The 26,290-nt window shown below is 45.1% G+C and overlaps 1 protein-coding gene across 1 annotated transcript in view; it reads right to left on the bottom strand.

Moving 5' to 3' along the window:
- The window catches only part of LOC149441653 (striatin-interacting protein 1-like), a 301,884-nt gene that overhangs the window by 117,167 nt on the left and 158,427 nt on the right, over positions 1-26,290 (bottom strand). Inside the window, exons 4-5 of the mRNA XM_089657068.1 lie at positions 19,792-19,926; positions 19,574-19,694 (exon numbers count right to left, since the gene is read on the bottom strand). Of these exons, the coding sequence (XP_089513194.1) occupies positions 19,574-19,694; positions 19,792-19,926 (256 nt within the window). The remainder of the gene's footprint in view (positions 1-19,573; positions 19,695-19,791; positions 19,927-26,290) is intronic.

Below are 26,290 nucleotides of genomic sequence, written 5' to 3' on the forward strand. Positions count from 1 at the left end.
GACCCGGTATTGGGCCTGCTGGATGGGTTTCTGACTGTGGGTCTCCACGTGGTGGATGGCTAACCCGGTGCGGCCCGGGGTTGCCGAGAAGACGACAGCCTGGTCCGCTAGCACGGTCCGCATCTGGAACGTCTGGCGGGGGTTCAGCTGACCCCCCTCCGTGGGAATCTGATCTAGGGGAGTGGTGACCTTGGAGGCTTGCAGGAGATCGGGCAGGGCTCCCTCATCTTCTCCGCCTGTGGAGGCAGGGCAGACGGCTAGCACGGGTAGAGTCCAGTCGTGGTACTCTTTCAACATGTTGATGTGGACCGTGCACTGCTTGCGGTCACGGGTGTCGAGGCTAATGACGTAGCTAGTCTCGTCTAACTTGCGAAGGACTTTGTAGGGCCCTTTGTAGGGCTGGAGCTTGTTCTGGGGGTTGGGGACGATCTTGAGCACCTGCTGCCCTTCAGTGAACTCGCGTCCGCGTACCTTGCGGTCATACCATACCTTCTGGCGTGTCTGGGCTGCCCGGAGGTGGTCGTGGGCCATGGTGGCCAGGCGGGCCAGCCTCTCCCGCAGCTCGAGAACGTAGGGAACGACGGGGGTACCCGTGTCCTCTATCTGCCCTTCTCATTGCTCCCGAAGCAGGGGTAGGGGACCGCGGACCTTCCGCCCGTACAGGAGTTCGAAGGGGGGAGAACTCCGTTGACTCTTGCGGTACCTCCCGTTATGCAAACAGCAGGTGAGGGAGGAGCTTCTCCCAGTCCGCCTCCCCATCAACGAAGGACCTCAGCATGCTCTTCATTGTGCCATTGAAGCGCTTGCAGAGGCCATTGGTTTGGGGATCGCCCGTACCCCGCATGTGCGCTAGAGGGATTGGACCACCTCAGACATGAACTGGGTACCCTGGTCGGTCAAGATCTCGCTGGGGAAACCCACCCAGGGGAAAGCGGTGACTAGGGCCTCGGCTACTTTAGGAGCGGAGGTGCTGGACAGGGGAACAGCCTCGGGGTAGCGGGTAGCGTAACCCACCACCGTGAGAATGTACCACTTTCCGGACTTACTAGGTCCGGCCAGGGGTCCCAGGATATCTACAGTTACCCGCTGAAAGGGCTCGTCAATGATGTATAAGGTGCGGAGCGGGGCCTTGGGGTGATCCCCTGGGCGTCCCTTCCTCTAACAGATGTCACAGGTCTGACAGAAGTGGGCTACGTCCTGGGTAATACCTGGCCAGTAGAAGGCTTGGGTCAGCCGCAGCCCCGTTCTCCTCTTACCCAGGTGGCCGGCTACTGGAATGTCATGGGCTATCTGGAGTAGTGGGAACCTGAACCGTCTAGGCACTATCAGTTGTTTGGAGCTAGCAGAGGGTTGAGCCGGGCGGCTTGGGCCTGCCTCACGGTACAACAGCCCCTGCTCCCACCAAAGCTGGTCTCCACCCCCCTCCTGCCGCCCTGCGGCGGCCTGGGTCCTAAACTTAGCCAAGGTGGGGTCTGTGGCTACCTTCCGCTTGAAGGTCTCCCGGTCCCAGGTCAGGTGAAGGTCGGGGTCAGGTGGGGGTTCACTCACCAAGTCCATGCTGGGGAAAAGTCCCATGGTGGCTTCGTCTGTAGGAGGACCTCGGCCTGCTTGGCTCCGGGTCACCGCCTCGATGTACTGGCATCGTAGCTCCCCTAAGTCGTTGCCAAGCAGAACATCCGCCGGGAGGCCACCCATGACGCCGATCTGGCACTGTTGCTCCCCGAACCCATAGTCGAGGTGTACGGATGCTCTGGGGGTATGATTTCTGGCTCCTCCCGCCAGCTCGATGGCGAATCCAGAGCCGGGTTGGATGGCTTCTGGCTGGATCACTCAGAGGTCGGCGGTGGTCAAGAAGGCCCCCGTATCCCGGAAACCGGTGGCGGGTTGCCCGTCCACGTGCACAACCTGCAGGTGGCGCCGTTTCTGGGCAGGGGCATTTCTGGAGTGGTTGTCTTCTGGGAGGCGGGGGCAGTGGTTCTTCTGCGGGATGGAGCTCCAGGTAGTGGACCGGGCGGGGGAAGCGGCAGCTTCGGGAGGTGGGGCAGTTGGCTTGGAGGTGCCCCGGCTGGAGTAAGCCAGGGGCTCTTGGGCCCTGGGTCATGGCGCGCCGGGGAGGCTGGGGTTGGCCTGCTCTCCTCCCTTGCTGGGGCGTCCTGGGGATCAGCTTCCTCAATGGCTGCGACCAGATCCTCTTTGGCTAGGCCCCTCCAGGTAAGGGACAGCTGCTTTGCCCTCTCCTGCAGATATGCCACAGTCCACTTCTTGTATTCGCTGGGTCGGGCCTGTTCCCCCATGCGCTGGCTTTTGCTGTCTGCCATCTCCTCAGTGTCCTGATCCCACCGCTGCCAACCAGTGTGACGGAGCGTAGGCAGGACAGAACACACAAAGCTTTATTGAGACAAACAGATGACAGTCACCGAATAGAGGAGTTTGCAGGGAGGGTGAATACGCCAGTCCAGCGCGACACGGAAGGACCAACACACTTAAAGTCCAGCACCGAGAGCCAAGGGAGAGTCTCTGTAGCAAGTAATCCAACAGGGGGGGTTGGTGTGAGGTCAGCACAAGAACAGTTCAAGTGAAGCAGGCAGAGAGCCTGTACTCATGGATCCCTGGAGTCTAGCAGTCAGTCTTCCCCAGCTCTGGGAGAAGGGGGGTCCTAGGCAGGCTTGGGTCTCTGCCTCGCCTGGCCACGAAAGTTCCCGGCCGCAGCTCTCGGGCTCCTTCCGTCAGCTACCCAGTGGTGAATACCTCTGGGAGCTCTGCATCAGCTTCCTAAAACTGGTCGACCCCCCTAGTCACCTAGGCAACTGGGGGAGGGGGGCCCAGAGGTAGCGTGGCTTAAGCTTGCCTTAGGAATGCCTTTCATCTTTGCAGGAGGGGCACGGATGAGAGACGGCAGAGAGAGAGCAGGGACAGAGCAAGGGCGTGACAGTAGGATTGTGCAATTTGATATCTGTCAAGACTTGTTTAGTGTCTTTTAGGATAGCTGGAGTTTTGCATACTAGGGGCTGCAGAAAACAGTCAATGTACTCTCCCACTCGGGAACAAAGAGAGCCTATTCCGCTAACTACGGGCCTACCCGGAGGGTTGATAGGGTCCTTATGGACTTTCGGTAGACAGTATAAAATTGGTAGTTTAGGGGCAACAGGACATAGATACTCTCTCTTTCTTTTTTATGATACCAGCATCAAATCCCCTTTTAATGATTCCCTTTAAGGTTTTTTTTATATGGGATGAGAGGATTCCTCTGTAGTACAGTGTAGGTATCCTTATCATATAGAATGTTATAAACTTGTGTGAGATAATCTTTTTTATCAAGTACGACTCCGCCTCCTTTATCCGCAGGGCGGATTACAAGATCCTTACTCTCTAAATGTTCTTTCATCAGATTATTAACTTGTTTTTGGTTATTCCAGTTTTCAATTTTCATGTTCTCCAGATCTTTTAACACCAATTTTTTTAAAAATGTTTATATGGGAGTGAGCAGGGGGATTAAAAAGTGATGCAATTGTTAAATTCAAGTTTTTCACACCACTACGGACATGATTGAAAATCTCGCGAGTTGGAGGACTATTTAAAAAATACCTTTTGAGGGATAGTCTCCTAGTAAACCTATGGATGCCTATAAAAGTATCAAATTTGTAAAAGTTTAGCCGTCGGAGCAAATTTGAGACCCTTATTAAGGAGATTAAGTTCATCAGCTGTTAATGTTTGTTTACTCAGATTAAAAATACCTTCCATATTTAGGTTCTTCTCCTTTTGTCTCTTATACCTCTTTCCTCCTTGCCTTCCTCTAGTCTAGTACTATACTTCTTTTTCTTGTTGGGCCTCTCCCTAAAAAATGATGATTATGTTGCTGATCAGAACCTACAGTTGCAAGAAAAAGTATGTGAACCCCTTGGGATTACGTGGAGTTTTGCATGAATTGGGCATAAAATGTGCTCTGAACATCATCTAAGTCACAACAATAGAAGAACACAGTCTGCTGAACATACTACACAAACATTGCCATGGTTTAATTGCACATAACATGTAAACATTCACAGTGCAGGGAGGAAAAGGTATGTGAACCTTTGGACTTAACTGGTTGACCCTCCTTTGGCAGCAATAACCTCAACCAAACGTTTCCTGTAGTTGCAGATCAGACCTGCACAACGATCTGGAGTAATTTTGGACCACTCCTCTTCACAAAACTGTTTTAGTGTAGCAATATTCTTGGGATGTCTGGTGTGAATCGCTCTCTTAAGGTCATGCCACAGCATTTCAATCGGGTTGAGGTCAGGACTCTGACTGGGCCACTCCAGAAGGCGTATTCTGTGCTGTTGCAGCCATTGTTTTGTTGAATTACTTGTATGCTTTGGGTCATTGTCCTGTTGCATCACCCATCCTCTGTGGAGCTTCAGTTGGCGGACAGATGGTCGTACGTTTTCCTGCAAAATGTCTTGATAAACTCTGGAATTCATTTTCCCATCAATGACAACAATCCGTCCAGGCCCTGAGGCACCAAAGCAGCCCCAAACCATGATGCTCCCTCCGCCATGTTTTACAGTGGGGATGAGGTTTGGATGTTGGTGTGCTGTGCCTTTTTTTCTACACACATAGTGTTGTGTGTTCTTCCCAAACAACTCAATCTTGGTTTCATCTGTCCACAGTATATTTTGCCAGTAGTGCTGTGGAACATCCAGGTGCTCTTTTGCAAACTTCAAAAGTGCTGCAATATTCTTTTTGGACAGCAATGGCTCCCTCCGTGGTGTCCTCCCATGTACTCCATTCTTGTTTAATGTTCTCCTTATTGTAGATGTGTCAATGTTAGCGTGTGCCAGAGATTTCTGTAGGTCTTTAGCGGACACTCTGGGATTCTTCTTTACCTCATGCAGCATTCTGTGCTGTGCTCTTGCAGTCATTTTTACAGGATGACCACGCCTAGGGAGAGTAGCAACAGTCAAGGTTGGCTCACTCCTGGCTCCAATTAGCTCTGGGAGAAGTCATTAAGCTAGGGCCTCACATACTTTTTCCTCCCTGCACTGTGAATGTTTACATGTTATGTGCAATTAAACCATGGCATCATCTAATGTTTGTGTAGTATTATGTTCAGCAGACTGTGTTCTTCTATTGTTGTGACTTAGATGACGTTCAGAGCACATTTTATGCCCATCTCATGCAAAACTCTACGTAACGCCAAGGGGTTCACATACTTTTTCTTGCAACTGTATATTGCACTAACCAGAAAGCACAGTTACTTGCGCATTTGAGTAATTCAGACTAACTCCTGGTCATTTGGATCTGGAAAAAGGACTCTGTGGCTCATCTGGCAAACCTCAGCATGACAGGCAACACACTGCATACATCTCCAGGCTCCAGGGATATGTCATCCAGCAGGGGGAATCACTCATTTGGATGTAGGTAGAATACCAGGGATGCACCTTAAGGGGGGGGGGGGGCGGCATAAAGAACGAGCCAGAGAAAGGTTTCCAATAGTGCAGCATGTTTATTATGAATGGATACAAACATAGATAATGTATATACACTCACATCTGGCAATATCAGAATCCTTCATCCACATGAGTGATTCCCCCTGCTGGATGACATATCCCTGGAGATGACCAGGAGTTGGTCTGAATTACTCAAATGCGCAAGTAATTGCATTTTCTGGTTTGTGCAATATACCGTATTTTCCGGCGTATAAGACGACTTTTTAACCCCTGGAAATCTTCTACAAAGTCGGGGGTCGTCTTATACGCCGGGTGTTGTGCTGAAACCTTACCTGTACTTCCGAGCTGACGCTTCTGCGCATGTCTTCGGCAGCAGTAGACGATCGCTGATCACCATTCCTCGCAGAACTGCATGAGACGTCGGATGCAGCCGTTCAGTGCTCGATTGAGCTTGACTGAAACTGTGACATGTGCAGAAGCGTCTTCTTGCCGCTACCCGATGTGTATCCCTTCTCTGCATATCACAGTTTCAGTCAAGCTCAATCGAGCACTGAACGGCTGCATCCGACGTCTCATGCAGTTCTGTGAGGAATGGTGATCAGCGATCGTCTACTGCTGCCGAAGACATGTGCAGAAGCGTCAGCTAGGCAGTACCTTGCAGGAAATACGGTAATTAACATTAATTATTATATATTAATAACTGTGGCAGTTCTCAGATCATCTTGGAGACAGGGAGGGCTGGGCAGGCAGGGAGAGCTGACCCACCCAATCCAAGCAGGCTTTGTATGCAGTGTGCACAGAAAATACTGGTACATCGCTTGCCGTGATTGGTTGGTAGAGGGGGGTAGTCTTATACGGCGAGTATAGCCCAAAGCCTATATTTTAACAGGAAAAGTAGGGGGGTCGTCTTATACGCCCAGTCGTCTTATACGCCGGAAAATACGGTACATCCATTTTAATCACCGGAATCACGGATCTTCACCTTAAGGCTGTTATTATTGGACTTACTATTATTAATATAATTTATTACATCACTTTGAGCACTTTATACGCCATGCCTGGACGTTAATCACTGAATTATTGTTTTGGCGCTCCAAAGCGTCTTATATTGTGGATATTACTTCTTTTTTATCTTAATGATTTTTATTTTAATGGTTCTTATTCATTCTCAGTTCATACAGCGCTGCATATTTTGTTGATATATTTATGAGAAGGATTTAGAGGTTCACCTTTTTTTGCTGGCTGCTTTTATTTGACTTTACCTAGCGCTCGTTTGTTGCTTTTTTTAATTCAACCGACAAGCTTCAATGTATTTCTGATTGTACAGACTAATGCCTCCCGAAGACTCTCTGGGGTTTATTTACTAAAGCTGGAGAGTCCAAAATCAGACTCCCTTCTGCATAGAAACCAATCAGCTTCTAACCTCAGCTCGTTCAAGAAGCTTTGGCAATGAAACCTGGAAGCTGATTGGTTTCTATGCAGAAGTGAGTCTGATTTTGCACTCTCCAGCTTTAGTAAATAAACCCCTCTGTGTCCTGTTGTAGTTCGAGTGCCTTTTCTGGTGTCAGGTATAAACAGGTGTTTGTTGAATCCAAAATATATCCCAAATATGCAATTCTGTTGTAAGGGATTCGCGGTGATTTCTCTACATTTACTAGCATCCTAGGTCTTTCAAGTACTTATTTTTACTTAAGTATTAGTATTATTACTAGTAACCCACCCTACCCTTAACTACCCTCCCCTCACTTACTCCTCTACTCCCCCCCGCCCCCAACCCTCACCCAACTCCATAACTCTCCCCAACTCCCAAACCACCAGGTATCGGCAATTGGTATCAGCAAGTACTTTTTTTTTTTTTTTTAAAGTATTGGTACTCGTATGAAGTGTTACAAAAAATATTAAAAAGGTATTGGTACATCCCTACTACTTGGTCTTCTCTCACTCTTGATGTCTCCCTCTTTTTTCATGCTTTTTAGATGGCCTAGCGGCTCTGTGTGATCAGTGTGAGTGCTCTGAGGAATCTTTCTTATAAATCTTTAGATTTAGATTTCCATCTTGGTTTACTAAACTCAGAGATACTCGGAGGTCAGCTTATGTTTATGATTTTGTAGCTAGAAGGAGTCATAACAACGTATGTATGTACGATCATCCTCCTGTTTGTTGTCTGGCTTTAGATCCACTCACTGACTATATCTGCATCGTGCATTTCCTGGGGGCACACCTACAAGTGATTTGTGTCTGGATGTCTCTCCCATGGGCCGGCAGACATGGTTTTAGGGCATAGATTTGATGATTTTAGAAGTCTCTGGATAAATTACACCCCTGAACATATTCTTTTACAGGGGTAAGATACACACTTTTAAATGATACTTATGTATTCACAATGTTAGATCTGCATAAACACTTAAATCTTACATGCATTTTCTCAAATACATTCATATGTATTTGATCATAGATTCCTGCACCGCACATACAGTATATGGTAGAGCTATGGTATATTATGGATAATAAACTTTTGTTAATGTTTTACTATTTTTTTTAGAGATTATTCTACTATTCTGCACAAGCCGTCATCAATCTCCTTGTCGGTCCTGAAGAAGTAGGAAAACCAGCGAAATGCGTTGACCTATTTCAAGGACATACAAGAAGTATGTAACACATCACCGGTTTTCTCAGTAAATATATTTCTAAAGGTGCTATTGACATGAAATTTTCACTACATATCAGTAACAACCCATGCAATCCAAACATACAAAGAAACAAATAAGTTGAGAAATTAAGTTACCGTATTTTTCGGCGTATAAGACAACTTTTTGACCCTTGAAAATCTTCTCAAAAGTCGGGGGTCGTCTTATACGCCGGTACACATCAGGGGGCACTTTTTAGGGGGTGGCGCGGTGCCGCCGCCGTCCCCCCCTTCCGACGGAAGGGACACCAAGTACAGGGGTGGGCAAAGGGCTGCAGTCTCTTACCTGGCTCCCACGACGATCCATCCAGGAAGCGCTGCTCCTTCAGTCACTCTGTCCACTCCCTCACTCCTGCCACTCGGCTCCACCTCCTCACTGGTGATTGGCCGCCAGAACTGTAGCTCAGGAAAGGCACACAGGCGGCCAATCACGGGCGAGGAGGCGGAGCCGAGCGGACCCACGAAAATCGAGTGAGGGTAAGTGTGCAGTGCAGAGGTGCTGCTGCAACCACATATGCTGGCTGCAGCAGTACCATACTAGAACAGGAGTCAGCAAGTGGAATTGGTGTCAGTGGGAGGAATAGTGCCCCATCATTGGTGTCACTGATACTAATGATGGGGCATTATTCCTCCCACTGACACCAACGATGGGACACTATTCCTCCCACTGACACCAATGATGGGGCACTATTCCTCCCACTGACACCAATGATGGGGCACTATTCCTCCCACTGACACCAACGATGGGGCACTATTCCTCCCCCCACTGATGGAGTACTATTCCTCCCACTGACACCAATGTTGGGACACTATTCCTCCCACTGACACCAATGATGGGGCACTATTCCTCCCACTGACACCAATGTTGGGACACTATTCCTCCCACTGACACCAATGATGGGGCGCTATTCCTCCCACTGACACCAATGATGGGGCGCTATTCCTTCCACTGACACCAATGATGGGGCGCTATTCCTCCCACTGACACCAATGATTGGGCGCTATTCCTCTCACTGACACCAATGATGGGGCGCTATTCCTCCCACTGACACCACTGATGGGGCACGATTCGTTGCTCTGACACCAATGATGGGGCACGATTCCTCCCACGGACACCAATGATGGGGTGCTATTCCTGCCACTGACACCAATGATGGGGCACTATTCCTCCCACTGACACCAATGATGGGGCACTATTCCTCCCACTGACACCAATGATGGGGCACTATTCCTCCCACTGACACCAATGATGGGGCACTATTCCTCCCACGGACACCAATGATGGGGCACTATTCCTCCCACTGACACTAATGATGGGACACTATTCCTCACACACTGACACTAATGATGGGGCACCATCATTGGTGTCAGTGGGAGGAATAGTGCCCCATCATTGGTGTCAGTGGGAGGAATAGTGCCCCATCATTGGTGTCAGTGGGAGGAAGCGTGCCCCATCATTGGAATACCATACCATATTGAAATCAAATCTGATGTTTTTTAATTTTTGGTGTGCGTTGGAAGAGGGGTAGTCTTATACGGCGAGTATAGCCCAAACCCTATATTTTAACAGGAAAAGTAGGGGGTCGTCTTATACACCTAGTCGTCTTATACGCCGGCAAATACGGTATGTGTAATAAAATGAAATAAGTATTGAACTGAAATTTCACTAACTGAAATGTATTTAATACTTGGTGCAAAATCCTTTGTTGGTAATGACAGCTTCAAGATGTCTTCTGTATTGAGAAGTTAGTCACATGCATTGCTCAGGTATAATTTTAGCCCATTCTTCCACACAATCTTCAAATCTTGAAGGTTTCCGTGGGCCTCTTCTATGAACTCTGCCCTTTAGTTCTTTCCATAGATTTTCTATTGCATTTAAGTCAGGTGGATTGGCTGGACCATTCTAGCAGCTTTATTTTTTCTGAAACCAATTAAGAGTTTCCTTGGCTTTGTGTATGGGATCATTGTCTTGCTGTTTAGTCCACCCTGGTTTCATCTTCATCATCCTGGTAGATGGCAGCAGATTTTTTATCAAGAATGTCTTGGTACATTTTTCCATTCATCCTTCTATCAATGATATGAAGTTTGCCGGTACCGTATGCTGAAAAACAGTCCCACACCAAGATGTTCCCACCTCCAAAATTAACTGTTGGTATGGTGTTTTTGGGGTGATGTGCAGTGTCATTTGACCTCCAAACACGGTGTTTATTATGGCATCCAAAGAGTTAAATTTTGGTCTTATCTGACCAGACTATATTCTCCCAAGTATTTCACAGGCTTGTCTAAATGTTGTGCAGCAAACTTTAAACAAGCTTCAACATACTTTTTTTTCAGCAATGGAGGCTTGCATGGTCAACGTGCATACAGGCCATGGAGGTTGAGTGCATTTCTTTTTGTTTCCTTTGAAACAACTGTACCTGCTAATTCTGGGTCTTTCTGAAGCTCTCCACAAGTGGTTCTTGGCTCTTGGACAACTCTCCTGATAATTTTCACTCTTGTGTCAGACATCTTGAAAGGAGCACCAGGCCATGGCCGGTTTATAGTGAAAGGATTTTCTTTCTATAATTTCCAGATTATAGCCCAAACAGTGCTCACTGGAACATTCAAAAGTTTAGAAATCCTTCTGTAACCAACCCCATCAGTATGTTTTGTTATAAGGTTGCAAAGGTCTTGAGAGAGCTCTTTGCTTTTACCTATCATGAGATATTTCTGTGTGACACCTTGGTAACGAGACCATCAGTTGAGACTGAACCAGCTGATATTAATTTGCACTGACAAGGGGCAGGATTGCTTTCTAATTACTGATAAGATTTCAGCTAGTGTTTTGGCTTTTCATGCACCTCCCTTTCTACATGTATTCAATACTTTTTTTCCTTTGTCAATCCATTTTATTACACATAACTTCATTTCTGAACTTATTTGTTTTGGTTTCTTTGCATGTATGGACTGCATGGGTTGTTACCGACGAGTGGTGAACATGTTATGCCAATCGCACCTTTAGAAATATATGAGAAAAAAACGGTGACGTGTTCAATACATATATTGCCCGCTGTATATATATATTGCTCTTTTTTAACCACTTTCCGACCGCAGAATGACAGCTTCACTGCGCCCGGCCAGTGCTGGGATGACGTCCTCCCAGAACGGACTCTCCTGCGCGCCCCCGGGGGGCGTGCACCCGACGATCCCCGTGATCACCTGTGTTCTACAGACACAGCTGATCATGTGATGTGGTAAAAGGCCGCTGTGATTGGCCTTTTGACAAGGACACACTGATCACCGGGAAATGCAACTGCTTTTCTCACGCTGTCAGTTCTCGGCAGTTGTCAGAGGAGGGATCGGCACGGATCATCAGGGAACTGACGATCAGTGCCCTGATGATCGGTTCCCAGCAGTGCCACCCACAAGTGCCCATCAGTGCCGCCCAGCAGTGCCATCCATCAGTGCAGCCTCATCAACACACATCAGTGAAGGAGAAAAATTACCTGTTTGCAAAAATTTTAGAGTAGAAACAAACAAAACTTTTTTTTTTTCAAATTTTTTGCTCTTTTTTTGGTAATAGCACAAAAAATAAAACACCCAGCAGCGAGTAAATACCACCAAAAGAAAGCTCTATTTGTATGAAAAAAATAAAAATTTCATATGGATACAGTGTTGCATGACTGCGCAATTGTCAAAGTGCGACAGCGCTGAAAGCTAAAAATTGGCCTGGTATGGAAGGGGTATAAGTGCCCGGTAGGCAAGTGGTTAATTTTCTTATCTATTATTATGTTTGGGCCATTTATGTGTTTTGGGTTTTTTTGTTTAGTAAATTTGTAATAAAATTTGATGGTTTTATATATTGGTCTCTTTGTGATTTGTGGTAACCAGTAGTAGAACTTAGGCTGGCCATACACTAGCACAATTTTCTGTCCAATTTCCTTTAGATTTACCTTCAACTGCGTAGTGCAAGGGCCTGCCTAACTGGATACAACTGAAAGTGTTGTTTGGATTTGACCTCCTATTATATGGTTTTTGGCAAATCTAAAGCAATTTTCTAAAGAAAGTCCCAAATCACAGGTGTTCAATAGTTGCTTGATTGCTGGTAAATTACAGGGAGAGGCTTGGCAAGAGATTGCAAAGAAGAGTAATCAAACAGATAAGAGCCATGGAGGAGCTCAACTATGAGCAAAGATTAGCCGACATGAACTTATGCTCTCTTAAGAGGTGACTTTTTTTTGCATGCTAGTCTCATATCGAAAGTGAAGAGGTTACTAAACTTACCAAAATTCCTGTACAACAGAATAATAATCTGAAAGTGATGTAACTTGTTGTATTGTATTTTCAGATAAAAATTTTACTGATTAAATGTAAATCGTACAATCATGTATCATAAGGGAAAAATTTTCATGCTTGTCCCTTCAAATCATTTCAGACGAAAGCTGTACTAACAATCAGATTATCGTACAATCACTTCGAAAGCAGTATTTTTTGTACGATTTTCTTATCATGTGTACTAGGCTGAAGGGAGGATATGATCAACATCGGGAACTTAATTTGTACAGTCTGCAGGAAAGAAAGGAAAGGGGAGAAACATGATTGAAAGCTTTAAATACACCAAGAGGGTGTATAAGGTTTAAAAAGGCAGTATTTTCAATATGAAACCAAGATCAAGAACACATGGTCATGACTTCAAACTAATTGGAGGAAAGTTCAAAACTAATCTTAGAAAGTTTCATTTTACTGAAAGAGTAGTTGATGTTTGGAATAGACTTCCAGCAGATGTACAGGGGTTTATTTACTAAAGCTGGAGAGTCCAAAATCAGACTCCCTTCTGCATAGAAACCAATCAGCTTCCAGGTTTCATTGCCAAAGCTTCATTGAACAAGCTGAGGTTAGAAGCTGATTGGTTTCTATGCAGAAGGGAGTCTGATTTTGGACTCTCCAGCTTTAGTAAATAAACCCCACAGAGTCAGTCAACAGTAAACATGCTTGGGACAAACCTAGATCTATGCTCAGACCAAAAAGTTAATAAAAAAAAAAACCCCTCTAATCAGGAAGGTATTTTTTTCCCCTACTGGGAACTGAGGGGTTATTTTTGCCTTCCTTTGGATCAACTGTGGGTATAGGATTTTGCTTTGTTTTAACCACTTCAATACCGGGCACTTTTACTCCCTTCCTGCCCAGGCCAATTTTCAGCTTTTAGCGCTGTTGCACTTTGAATGACAATTGTGCAGTCATGCAACACTGTACGCATAAAACATTTTTATCATTTTTTTTCACACAAATAGAGCTTTCTTTTGGTGGTATTTAATCACCACTGGGTTTTTTTTTTTTGCTAAATAAACAAAAAACCAAAAAAGCATTTTTCTTCGTTTCGGTTATAACATTTTGCAAATAAATAACATTTCTTCATAAATTTAGGTCAAAATGTATTTGGCTACAATTCTTTGGTGAAATTACCCCAAATTAGTGTATTATAATTAGTCTGTAGGAAAGTCCACAAACCATGGTATATACAGTCAGGTCCATAAATATTGGGACAGCAACACAATTCTAACATTTTTGGCTCTATACACCACCACAATGGATTTGAAATGAAACGAACAAGATGTGCTTTAACTGCAGACTGTCAGCTTAACAAGTCGGAGGCACATATGCAAACTGTTGTAATTCCTACACCGTTCATCTGATTTAGATGTAAATACCCTCAAATTAAAGCTGACAGTCTGCAGTTAAAGCACATCTTGTTCATTTCATTTCAAATCCATTGCGGTGGTGTAAGGAATGAAAAATGTTAGAATTGTGTCGATGTCCCAATATTTATGGACCTGACTGTATATCTGACAATCAATCAATCCTGATGTACTGACAGCCCATCTCATTTATTTATTACCGGTACTTATATAGCGCCATCAATTTACGCAGCGTTTTACATATATATATATATTGTACATTCACATCCGTCCCTAACCCTCAAGGGGCGTACAATCTAAAATTTCTTGAGGCCCGAAAACACCAGGATAGTACAAATACCCCCCAAATTACCCATTTTTGGAAAATAAACAGTCCAGGGTATTTAGTAAGTCATAGTGAGTTTTTTGGAGGTAGTAATTTTTTGTCAAATATAGAAATTAATATGTAAAAAAAAAAAAAAAAGTTTTCTTTTTGTCACCAGTCCAGTACATCGTTCTTATATAACTGGTGTGGCGGTGATCAGGGACACTGACTGATGACAGTATGTAAAAAAAAAATCATTTTTTTCTAAATTTTCTTTTTATTACATTATTTTTTATTTTTTCTATTATTTTTTTTCCAACACGCTGTGACCAAAGCAATACATAGTAGTTGCCCATAGTAACATTGAACTACTCTGGGCAAGTGATCAGGATTTATTTTTTACACATTATGATTGCTAATACCAATGTATTTCATTGATATTTGCAATCATTGTTACTGAATGAAACTGATTAATTCAGTCTTTTTTGCGATTAGCTATGATTGGGCAAAGCTCATCACATGATACAGATAGGCTGTGATAGGCCCTGTCTGTACCATGTGACTGCTTTGACCAATCACAGCTTACAACACAATTGTATACAATGGATGGCATGACAGGAAGCCACCCATTGTATACAATTGATATGTGATATGCTGTGATTGGTCACAGCGGTCACATGACACTGGCAACGGACCGGTCTAGTGATATGTCATTGGCTGTGTCCCGTGGACACAGCCGGTGACAAATTGTGCCGCCCCGTGGCCGTGTGAGTGGCTCCTTCTGACAGGACGTCATATGACGCCCAGTCACAAGGAGGAGTATCCCGGCCATCAATATGCTATAGGCCAGGCGGGAAAGTGTTAAATACTTTTTTTCTCTGTTGGTTGAACTGATGGACAAGTATTTTCTTTCAACCTCACTATGTAACTATGTAACATACAAGCACCCATGATTTGGGAGATAGAAAGGTAATGTTCCACAAGGGCTATTGTAACAACTACTTTCTACTGTCAGGATGCCATTCGACTGTTCTAACGTTTGACTTGTACTGTGCTCCTCTCTATACACACAAAAACCTGAATTTCATGTAAACTTGATACCTTGGAAGAACCAATAATTGGACAGGTCAGAAAAACTGTTCCCGTCACTCCTGCCCTGGCTTCCCTTTCCTAGCTCCCTACTAGGGATAAGCTAAGGCATGGCCTGTGGCAAGGGCATTCCCCATGATGCAGCCATTTGTCAGCAAGTGGAACAACCATCAACCCATCCCCACATGCAAGGGTGCTAGGTGTAATCCTGGACTCTGAACTCTCCTTTCGGCCCCACATCCAATCACTTTCCAAAGCTCAACCTCCACAACATCTCCAAAATACGCCTCTTCCTAACCAATGACACCACGAGGCTCCTAATTCACTCCCAGGTAATCTCTAGCCTCAACTACTGCAACGCCATCCTCATTGGCTTACCTTTACATAGGCTATCCCCCCTCCAGTCCATCAGGAATGCTGCTGCCAGGCTCATCCACCTTACCAACCATTCAGTGTCTGCTACCCCTCTCTGCCAATCTCTGCATTGGCTGCCACTCACCCAAAGAATTAAATTAAAAATACTAACAACTTACAATGCCATCCACAACTCAGTCCACAGCTACATCACTAATCTACTCTTAAAATACCAATTAAATTGCTCTTCGTTCCTCCCAAGACCTCCTGCTCTCTAGTTCCTGTGTCACCTTCTCCCATGTTCGCCTCCAGGACTTTCCTTCGAGCATCTCCCATCCTATGGAATTCCCTACTCCAATCAGTCTATCTCCTATTCTGTCCACTTTTAGATGATCCCTGAAAACAATTCAGACAAGCCTATCAATCCTCCACCTAACAACTGTACATGTATTTTCTACATCAGCTCATCCCCCACAGTTGTTGCCTTTTGTATCACTTGACCCTTCCCTTTTAGACTGCAAGCTCTAACAAGCAGGGCCATCTGATTCCTCTTGTATTAAATTGTATTGTAGCTGCACTGTTTGCCCTCACGTCTCAGGTGATACGCACTGATGAAACAAATCCTCCTACATAAGTGGCACCTGTTTATCTGTAGTATTCGATTTTCTAAATCCATTGAAAGTGCAGAATTTACACAAAATCTCTCTGAAAAGCAGGGGGCGGGAAGCTGAAGTTACACTGTGCAGAGCTCAGTGAAGGGAGCTAAGAGAACTGACTGAAAGGAAGGGATACATCCCTCTTCACACAGTACACAGAGGAACAGAATTGAGGCTGTCAAACACAGTCTATGTGCTGGAGGTCCCTGCCCTGTCACCTTTTTTTTCTTGGTGTCAGGGAAACTTGTCAAAAGTGACTCAGATAGCAGATAGTCAGTGGGAGGAATAGCGCCCAATCGTTTCCTGTCAGGTAGAGGAATGGGGCATCAGAGAAAAATTACGCTTAGTGCCCAGGATTGAGACAAGTACACACTAGAGAGGTATATGCTTTGTTCATATTTCATGACTAAGTTAACAAACACCTAATGGATTGAAATTTCTATTTATAAAAGTACCATGAACAACTACCCTTTTCAATTTTATTAAAAACATTTGCAATTTTTTTTTCATCCATACATCTCAGTGTTGCTAATCTTCTTCAGGTTCTTTGCAGCCACCTCCCGACTATTTTCATGCACTCCAGTGTTGGCTGCATAGCAATTCTCAGGTTAAGTGTCCTTTTGGGGACACCAGTGGACCATGCCTATTTAAGGTAAGAAGAGTTGAAATCGAAGTGCCACACCACTACTAAGAGGTCCAGAAAAAGCTTTATTCCATTAAAGGTCAGGGGTATAGCTCGAGAAGTAGCCAAACGCATTTTGGGGGTCTAAGTGGCCCCTTCAACGGGGATTGACTGGCAACAAAGTGAACAGAGTAGAAGTGAACTGGACCTACAATGTATACCTCTGACCTTTAATGGAAGTTTTTTCTGGACCTCTTAGCAGTGGTGTGGCCGGCGACGGGGCACTGTTCCTCCCACTGATCCCGGCGACGGGGCACTGTTCCTCCCACTGACCCCGGCGACGGGGCACTGTTTCTCCCACTGACCCCGGCGACGGGGCACTGTTCCTCCCACTGACCCCGGCGACGGGGCACTGTTCCTCCCACTGACCCCGGCGACGGGGCACTGTTCCTCCCACTGACACCAGCGAACGGGGCACTTTTTCTCCCACTGACACCAGCGAACGGGGCACTTTTTCTCCCACTGACACCAACAATGGGGCACTGTTCTTCCCACTGATGCCAGAAATGGGGAACTAACTATTCCACTGACACCAACGAAGGGGCACTGTTCCTCCCACTGACCACCAAGCCTATGGTACTGTTTACTCCCACTGATGCCAGGGCATTTTCTACTCCCACTGGCCACAATCCAGCCCCCCTAAAGTTTTAAGGGCAGTAAACTGACCCTTTGTTTCAAAAGTTTGGAGACCCCTGATTTACACCAACATTAGTTAAGATAACAATACCAGTGGAGTGTACCTGTGGGTCCAAAGCTGTCTTTCCACTTTTCTCAACTGTTCATGCCCAATTCAAAAACTCCCACTTTTAGTCACCATTGAAAGCCAATGTGACAGGGTAATAACGCAGCAGCACAAGAGGAAGACAAGGACAGAGTGTGGTTACCTTATAACAGGGCATGTATGAACAAGAAAGGTTATTGCAGGATCAACCTGAATTATTTAAAAAAAATCTAAAAATTATTAAATTTTGACTTTTGAAATGTCATTATCAAGCAAAAGCATGCAGTAGAGAAGGGTGGAAAGTATAATTATGGGTAATAGGTGTATGACAGGAATGTGGCAAGTATGACAATAAACACTATGTGAAGAAAGACACCGCTCCAGGTCAGCCAGCCAAAGATCCGCCTCAGGAGCACAGACAGGTGCCAACCCAGCTCGCAAATGAGGCACGAATGAGAAGTCTGGATGGCCACACTTACTGAAAAACCACCTTTATTGAAAAAAATTATATTAAAACAGGCAAAAATATCAAAAGATAAGCAGCAGAAAAATAAGGTAACCCTTAAATGCATTTTGCAAATTAGTATTGCTCATAGCAGCCTTTAGCTAGGTTAGCGGGTTACCTTACTCCTCATCTGCTCACCTGTTTTGATACAATATTTTTCTATTTTTTCTATTATTTTTTTTAAAAATGTGGTTTTTCAGGAAATGCTACTATTCGGACTTTCTTTTCATTAATGGAGACTATGGGGGAGATTTACTTACTAAAACTGGTACACACAGAATCTGATACAACTATGCAGCTTCTAAGTTTTATTGTGAAAACTTAACTGAACAAGCTGAAGTTAGAAGCGGATTGGTTGCGAAGTACAATGGCACCAGATTCTGTGTGCACAATTTTTAGTAAATCTCCTTCTATAGGTAAATGTGTGTACGGAAGGCATAGCAGCAGACAGTATGTGCAAGAGAGAAGTGTGGAGTGTATAACTGCGAGCAATATATGCAAGAAAGGAGTGTGAATGGATAGGAGTGCAGAGGGTATAACAGCAAGCAGTTTGTCAAGCAAAAGGAGTGCAAAGATTATAACAGCAAACAGTAAGTTCAGAAGAGGACATGAGCAAGTGTATGGGGTGGGATGACAATATGAGCAGAAGAGGAGTGCGGGGGTATGACTATGGACAATATGTGCAGAAGAGAAGCGCAGAGAGTATGATGATAGAAAATATGTGCAAAAGTGAAGTATTTGCTGGACAAGAGAGTGTGGGGAATATAAGACAGGGGAAGAATGTGTAGGAAAAGTATAAATAGCATTACAAGCAGCATTTTCAGAAGAGGCGTACAGAGATTATGAAGGCAACCAGCATGTGCGTGTAGAAGTGTGCACAAGGTATGAGGCAAATGTTATCTGGTTTTGGGCTCAAATGAAAGTGTCTGAAGGACAAAAAACATTTTTAATCCTTCTATCCTGTTAGCATTAAAGTGTCCAGTGCTAAAAAACCTGGACCCTGGTGTGCTGGTGTTACTATAGAGAGGGAGCACAAGCAGGTAGAGTTTACTTTGTCTTAGCATGCATCAACCAAGGGAGCTGCCGATGCTATGGTTCACTAATTTGCTGTATTTTTTTTTTAAGGGCAACTGACAGGTTCATAAAAAGAAAGTGGGAAGAAATCTACAGAGACAGTATTATTAATTTTTTTTTTGAAATTCTAACCTTTCCTTATTCTAAAAAAAAATATTGCTGTTTCATATGAATACATTATGCCTAGCTGTGTAGTACTAGAATTAGCATACGTACTGTAGCTGGTAGATAAAATGCAACTTCCTGAAGCACATTACTGACAATTCCTCTATTGAAACTCTAACAAAAAATACAAAGTAAGGGTAGTATAAAGATAAACTTAAACCAGTAATCAAGGTTTTTCACAATTCAGCTGTACTGATTCTTTAATCCATAGTATTCTTGCTGCTACTTACTCAACCTCCATGTTCAGCAGTTCCACAAGGGCATTAAACACCCCTGCTTCCAACAAAAGGAAGATGTTATGGCGCTGCCAGGTCTGGACCTCAGCTTCACAGCTACACTCCCCAAAAGTACCTACAAATATATTTAATAAAACTTTATCAATAGAGCTAATAACAGATGGGGGATTGAAAAGCACATTAAGACATGTCATTGACCACTTTGTGCATACCTTGTGCTAGATATAGCAAAGCCCGGCCCACCTTTAGTCGTTTTTCCCTGGCTGTGACTTCCAGTGAATCAAGAAGTCGCATGGTGTAAGTACGCTGTTGGGACACATCTAGCTCTGTCCATTTTTTAGCAGGCACTTGAAAAAAAAACATATTGGAGATATGTTGAAATCCACTAAATATTTTACATACAATCCAAAAAGGATTCCTAATTTTAGCATAACTATAAAAGATATATATATATATATATATATATATATATATATATACACATACATACATACACATATACACACATACAGTGGGGATCGAAAGTTTGGGCACCCCAGCTAAAAATTTGTATTAATGTGCATAAAGAAGCCAAGGAAAGATGGAAAAATCTCCAAAAGGCATCAAATTACAGATTAGACATTCTTATAATATGTCAAAAAAAGTTAGATTTTATTTCCATCATTTACACTTTCAAAATAACAGAAAACAAAAAAATGGCGTCTGCAAAAGTTTGGGCACCCTGCAGAATTTATAGCATGCACTGCCCCCTTTGCAAAGCTGAGACCTGCCAGTGTCATGGATTGTTCTCAATCATCCTCTGGGAAGACCAGGTGATGTCAATCTCAAAGGTTTTAAATGCCCAGACTCATCTGACCTTGCCCCAACAATCAGCAACATGGGTTCTTCTAAGCAGTTGTCTAGAAGGCTATAAGAAGATAACAAAGCGTTTTCAGATGTCAATATCCTCTGTTCGGAATGTAATTAAGATATGGCAGTCATCAGGAACGGTGGAAGTTAACCACTTGAGCCCCAGAGGATTTACCCCCCTTAATGACCAGGCCTTTTTTTTGCTGTTTGGCGCTGCACTAATTCAAATGATAATTGCGCGGTCATGCAATGCTGTACCCAAACAAAATTTACGTCCTTTTCTTCACACAAATAGAGCTTTCTTTTTGTGGTATTTGATCACCTGTGCGCTTTTTATTTTCTGCGCTATAAACAAAAAAAACACGAAAATTTTGAAAAAAAACAATTTTTTCTACTTTCAGCTATAAAAAAATATATCGTAAACTCAAAGTTAGTCATAAATTTAAGCCAAAATGTATTCTGCTACATGTTTTTGGTAAAAAAAAAATCCCAATAAGTGTATATTGATTGCTTTGTGTGAACGTTATAGCGTCTACAAACTATGGTAAAGATACTGTAATTTATGCCTTTTTTTGCTATACAGCTCTGCACTAATTCAAATGATAATTGCGCGGTCATGCAATGCTGTACCCAAACAAAATTTACGTCCTTTTTTTCACACAAATAGAGCTTTCTTTTGGTGGTATTTGATCACCTGTGCGCTTTTTATTTTCGGCGCTATAAACAAAAAAACACGAAAATCTTGAAAAAAAAACAAATTTTTCTACTTTCAGCTATAAAAAATATATTGTAAACTCAAAGTTAGTCATAAATTTAAGCCAAAATGTATTCTGCTACATGTTTTTGGTAAAAAAAATCCCAATAAGTGTATATTGATTGCTTTGTGTGAAAGTTATAGCATCTACAAACTATGGTATAGATAATTTGAAATTTACACAGCTTTTACTTTCTGACCGCCCATCACATCTCTTGAGGTGCTAAAATACCAGGATAGAACAAACACCCCCAAATGACCCCTTTTTGGAAAGCAGACACCCTAAGCTATCTGCTGAGAGACATATTGGCCCTGATTCACTATTGGGCGTGGGCGCATATTTATGGGCTTAAGCCCAATTTTCATGGGCGTCCGTCCATTTTTGACCCTGCAACCTAATTCACTATTGAGCAGAGCCCATAAGCAGACGCCCAATCTAATTCACAAAAAGACACACGCCCGGAATCAGACTCACAAAAGCAGACTTGCTAAGAAGCACGTCTAACACCATGAAAAATCACTGTAGAGACATGTTCACTTAGAAATTTGCTTTGCCAAATATCAGGACTTCACTTTAAACAATATCTGCTATTTCCAAAAAAATTAAGAATGTGTTAAAAATCGTTTTTCTCAAGGAAATCGACACAGTAAAAATCTAGATGCCCGTGCAGTGTCTTTGGCAGATAGAACTGAGCATGTGCAGAACACATTTTAGTCCTCTGCCATGGGCGTTTGCTTTTTAGCCACTGACTAATAGTGAATCTGATTGTGGATTCCTCTGACAGCCGGCACTCGGTCGCGACTACTGTGTTTAATAAACAGCATTAAGCATATCTTCATGTAATCTAATTAGATTTCCTTCGTTTTAGTGATTATATTTTTGTTTCTTATCCTTTATAATTATTTCTGTTATGATTTTACTTATTTTGAAGGTCTAGATAAAATTTATTTTGAAAGCTGAATGTAAAAATAAAGGTCCGCAATAAAAAAAAAAAAAAAAAAAAAAAACAGCGTGGGTCCCCCCTCTCATCCATACCAAGCCCTTCGGGTCTGGTATGGATATTAAGGGGGAACTCCATGCTGAAATTTAAAAAAAAAAACAGCGTGGGTCCCCCTCAATATCCATACCAGACCTTTATCCGAGCATGCAGCCCGGCAGGTCAGGAAAGGGGGGGGGGGGACGAGCGAGCGCCCCCCCCTCCTGAACCATACCAGGCCACATGCCCTCAACATGGGGGGGGTGCTTGGGGCAGGGGGGCTCCCCCCCCCAAAGCACCTTGTCCCCATGTTGATGAGGACAAGGGCCTCTTCCCCACAACCCTGACCGGTGGTTGTGGGGGTCTGCGGGCGGGGGGCTTATCAGAATCTGGAAGCCCCCTTTAACAAGGGGGCCCCCAGATCCCGATCCCCCCCCCTACGTGAATGATTCTGCGGTACACGGTCCACAGACTCATTCACAAAAAAACTAAGTGTGGTGTAAAAAAAACACAGTACAGGGTCTTTGACAAGTCCTTTATTAAAACAATGTCCCCCGAAGTAGATCCAACGTCAATCGCGGCGGCGGCGACCCGAAAAAAGGAAAAAAAAAAAAGGTTCCGCTCCCGTCCGAGGCTTCCAGCCTAGTGAAGAAAAGCCTAGCTGACAGTTCTTATATAGGTATGGGCGGGGCCAGCCGGGGACATCATCCCAGTGACCCGCCCCATGTCACATGCTTGCTGTTCCCGGCTGGCCCCGCCCATACCTTTATAAGAACTGTCAGCTAGGCTTTTCTTCACTAGGCTGGAAGCCTCGGACGGGAAACGGAACCTTTTTTTTTTTTTCCTTTTTTCGGGTCGCCGCCGCCGCGATTGACGTTGGATCTACTTCGGGGGACATTGTTTTAATAAAGGACTTGTCAAAGACCCTGTACTGTGTTTTTTTTACACCACACTTAGTTTTTTTGTGAATGAGTCTGCGGACCGTGTACCGCAGAATCATTCACGTAGGGGGGGGGGACCGGGATCTGGGGGCCCCCTTGTTAAAGGGGGCTTCCAGATTCTGATAAGCCCCCCGCCCGCAGACCCCCACAACCACCGGCCAGGGTTGTGGGGAAGAGGCCCTTGTCCTCATCAACATGGGGACAAGGTGCTTTGGGGGGGGGGGAGCCCCCCCTGCCCCAAAGCACCCCCCCCATGTTGAGGGCATGTGGCCTGGTATGGTTCAGGAGGGGGGGGGGGCGCTCGCTCGTCCCCCCCCTTTCCTGACCTGCCGGGCTGCATGCTCGGATAAGGGTCGGTATGGATATTGAGGGGGACCCACGCTGTTTTTATTTTTAATTTCAGCGTGGAGTTCCCCCTTAATATCCATACCAGATCCGAAGGGCTTGGTACAGATGGGAGGGGGGACCCCACGCCAGTTATTTAAAAAACAGTTTCTAATTCCCCGCAATACTTTGACATTCAACTGTCAGTGGGGAACTCCGCCGACAGCTGAAACATGAGCGCTGCATTGGTTTTCACTACTAAAACGCTGCATGAGTTGATAACATAACTCATGCGGGATTTTAGAAGCGACAGCCATGTGTTAATGTTTCAGCTGTCAGCGGGGTTCCCCACTGACAGCTGAATGTAAAATAATTCCCTTTATAGCATAAATAATAATAAAAAACAGCGTGGGGTCCCCCCTCCCATCTGTACCAAGCCCTTCGGATCTGGTATGGATATTAAGGGGGAACTCCATGTCGAAAATTAAAAAAAAAAACAGCGTGGGTCCCCCTCAATATCCATACCAGACCCTTATCCGAGCATGCAGCCCGGCAGGTCAGGGAAGGGGGGGGGGGGACGAGCGAGCACCCCCCCCCTCCTGAACCATACCAGGCCACATGCCCTCAACATGGGGGGGTGCTTTGGGGCAGAGGGGCTCCCCCCCCCAAAGCACCTTGTCCCCATGTTGATGAGGACAAGGGCCTCTTCCCCACAACCCTGGCCGGTGGTTGTGGGGGTCTGCGGGCGGGGGGCTTATCAGAATCTGGAAGCCCCCTTTAACAAGGGGGCCCCCAGATCCCGGCCCCCCCCCCTACGTGAATGATTCCGCGGTACACGGTCCGCAGACTCATTCACAAAAAAACTAAGTGTGGTGTAAAAAAAACACAGTACAGGGTCTTTGACAAGTCCTTTATTAAAACAATGTCCCCCGAAGTAGATCCAACGTCAATCGCGGCGGCGGCGACCCGAAAAAAGGAAAAAAAAAAAAGGTTCCGCTCCCGTCCAAGGCTTCCAGCCTAGTGAAGAAAAGCCTAGCTGACATTTCTTATATAGGTATGGGGCGGGGCCAGCCGGGAACAGCAAGCATGTGACATGGGGCGGGTCACTGGGATGATGTCCCCGGCTGGCCCCACCCATACCTATATAAGAACTGTCAGCTAGGCTTTTCTTCACTAGGCTGGAAGCCTCGGACGGGAGCGGAACCTTTTTTTTTTTTCCTTTTTTCGGGTCGCCGCCGCCGCGATTGACGTTGGATCTACTTCGGGGGACATTGTTTTAATAAAGGACTTGTCAAAGACCCTGTACTGTGTTTTTTTTACACCACACTTAGTTTTTTTGTGAATGAGTCTGCGGACCGTGTACCGCGGAATCATTCACGTAGGGGGGGGGGGACCGGGATCTGGGGGCCCCCTTGTTAAAGGGGGCTTCCAGATTCTGATAAGCCCCCCGCCCGCAGACCCCCACAACCACCGGCCAGGGTTGTGGGGAAGAGGCCCTTGTCCTCATCAACATGGGGACAAGGTGCTTTGGGGGGGGAGCCCCCCCTGCCCCAAAGCACCCCCCCCATGTTGAGGGCATGTGGCCTGGTATGGTTCAGGAGGGGGGGGCGCTCGCTCGTCCCCCCCCTTTCCTGACCTGCCGGGCTGCATGCTCAGATAAGGGTCTGGTATGGATATTGAGGGGGACCCACGCTGGTTTTTTTTTTAATTCCAGCGTGGAGTTCCCCCTTAATATCCATACCAGATCCGAAGGGCTTGGTACAGATGGGAGGGGGGACCCCACGCTTTTTTTTTATTATTTATGCAATAAAGGGAATTATTTTACATTCAGCTGTCAGTGGGGAACCCCGCTGACAGATGAAACATTAACTCATGGCTGTCGCTCCTACAATCCCGCATGAGTTATGTTATCAACTCATGCAGCATTTTAGTAATGAAAACCAATGCAGCGCTCATGTTTCAGCTGTCGGCGGATTTCCCCACTGACAGTTGAATGTCAAAGTATTGCAGGGATTTATAAACAGTTCTTTAAATAACTGGCGTGGGGTCCCCCCTCCCATCCATACTAAGCCCTTCGGGTCTCGTATGGATGTTAAGGGGTAACTCCACGCTGAAATTAAATAAAAAACAGCATGGGGTACCCCCCTAAATCCATAACACATACTTATCCGAGCATGCAGCCCGGCAGGTCAGGAAAGGGGGGGACGACGACGAGCGAGTGCCTCCCCCCCTCCTGAACCATACCAGGCCACATGCCCATACCAAATTATTCAAACATTTGTAAACAGACCAATTAACTGAAATGGTTTGACATTTGTACCCCAAATATGACGTTCCCTGAGGCGTTGGTAAACCGAGGTACGCCTGTATTAGTATTGCAATCCTTTGTATTGGGATACATAGAACCAACATACATCTGAATTGGCAACATAGCACAACATTTGTGTCACATTGGAGATATCTGGCTAGTTAAACTGACCATGCCCAGGGACCTAGGATTGATTCACAGCACAGAAATACAGGCTGGGTTAGCAATGTAGCTCCGTGGGTTAGTGGTTAGCACTGCTGCCTCACAATTCTAGGGTTGTCGGTTCGAATCCCAACCCCGGCGAGGTAGTAGCATGATCTCCGTGTGTGGCTGTCTTCACATACATGTTCTGGCAACATCTTTGCATTCTGTCTAAATGATCCCTAAAATGTGAATTAGAATGAGGCCTTGTCTGTTGAAACACCTTCAAAGCTGCACCTTATGTGAATGTCATACAATAAGATAAGGGCCTGAATCACTAATAGATTTGATAATGATGGTTTACACTCCACCCACTTTTGTGAAGGATTTGGCAAGCAAAGAGCTGACAGAGAGAGA

The sequence above is a fragment of the Staurois parvus genome, unplaced genomic scaffold (genome assembly GCF_062004578.1).
Source record: "Staurois parvus isolate SC_StPar_1 unplaced genomic scaffold, SC_StPar_1.0 ptg000961l, whole genome shotgun sequence".
In the NCBI taxonomy this organism is placed as follows: Eukaryota; Metazoa; Chordata; class Amphibia; order Anura; family Ranidae; genus Staurois; species Staurois parvus.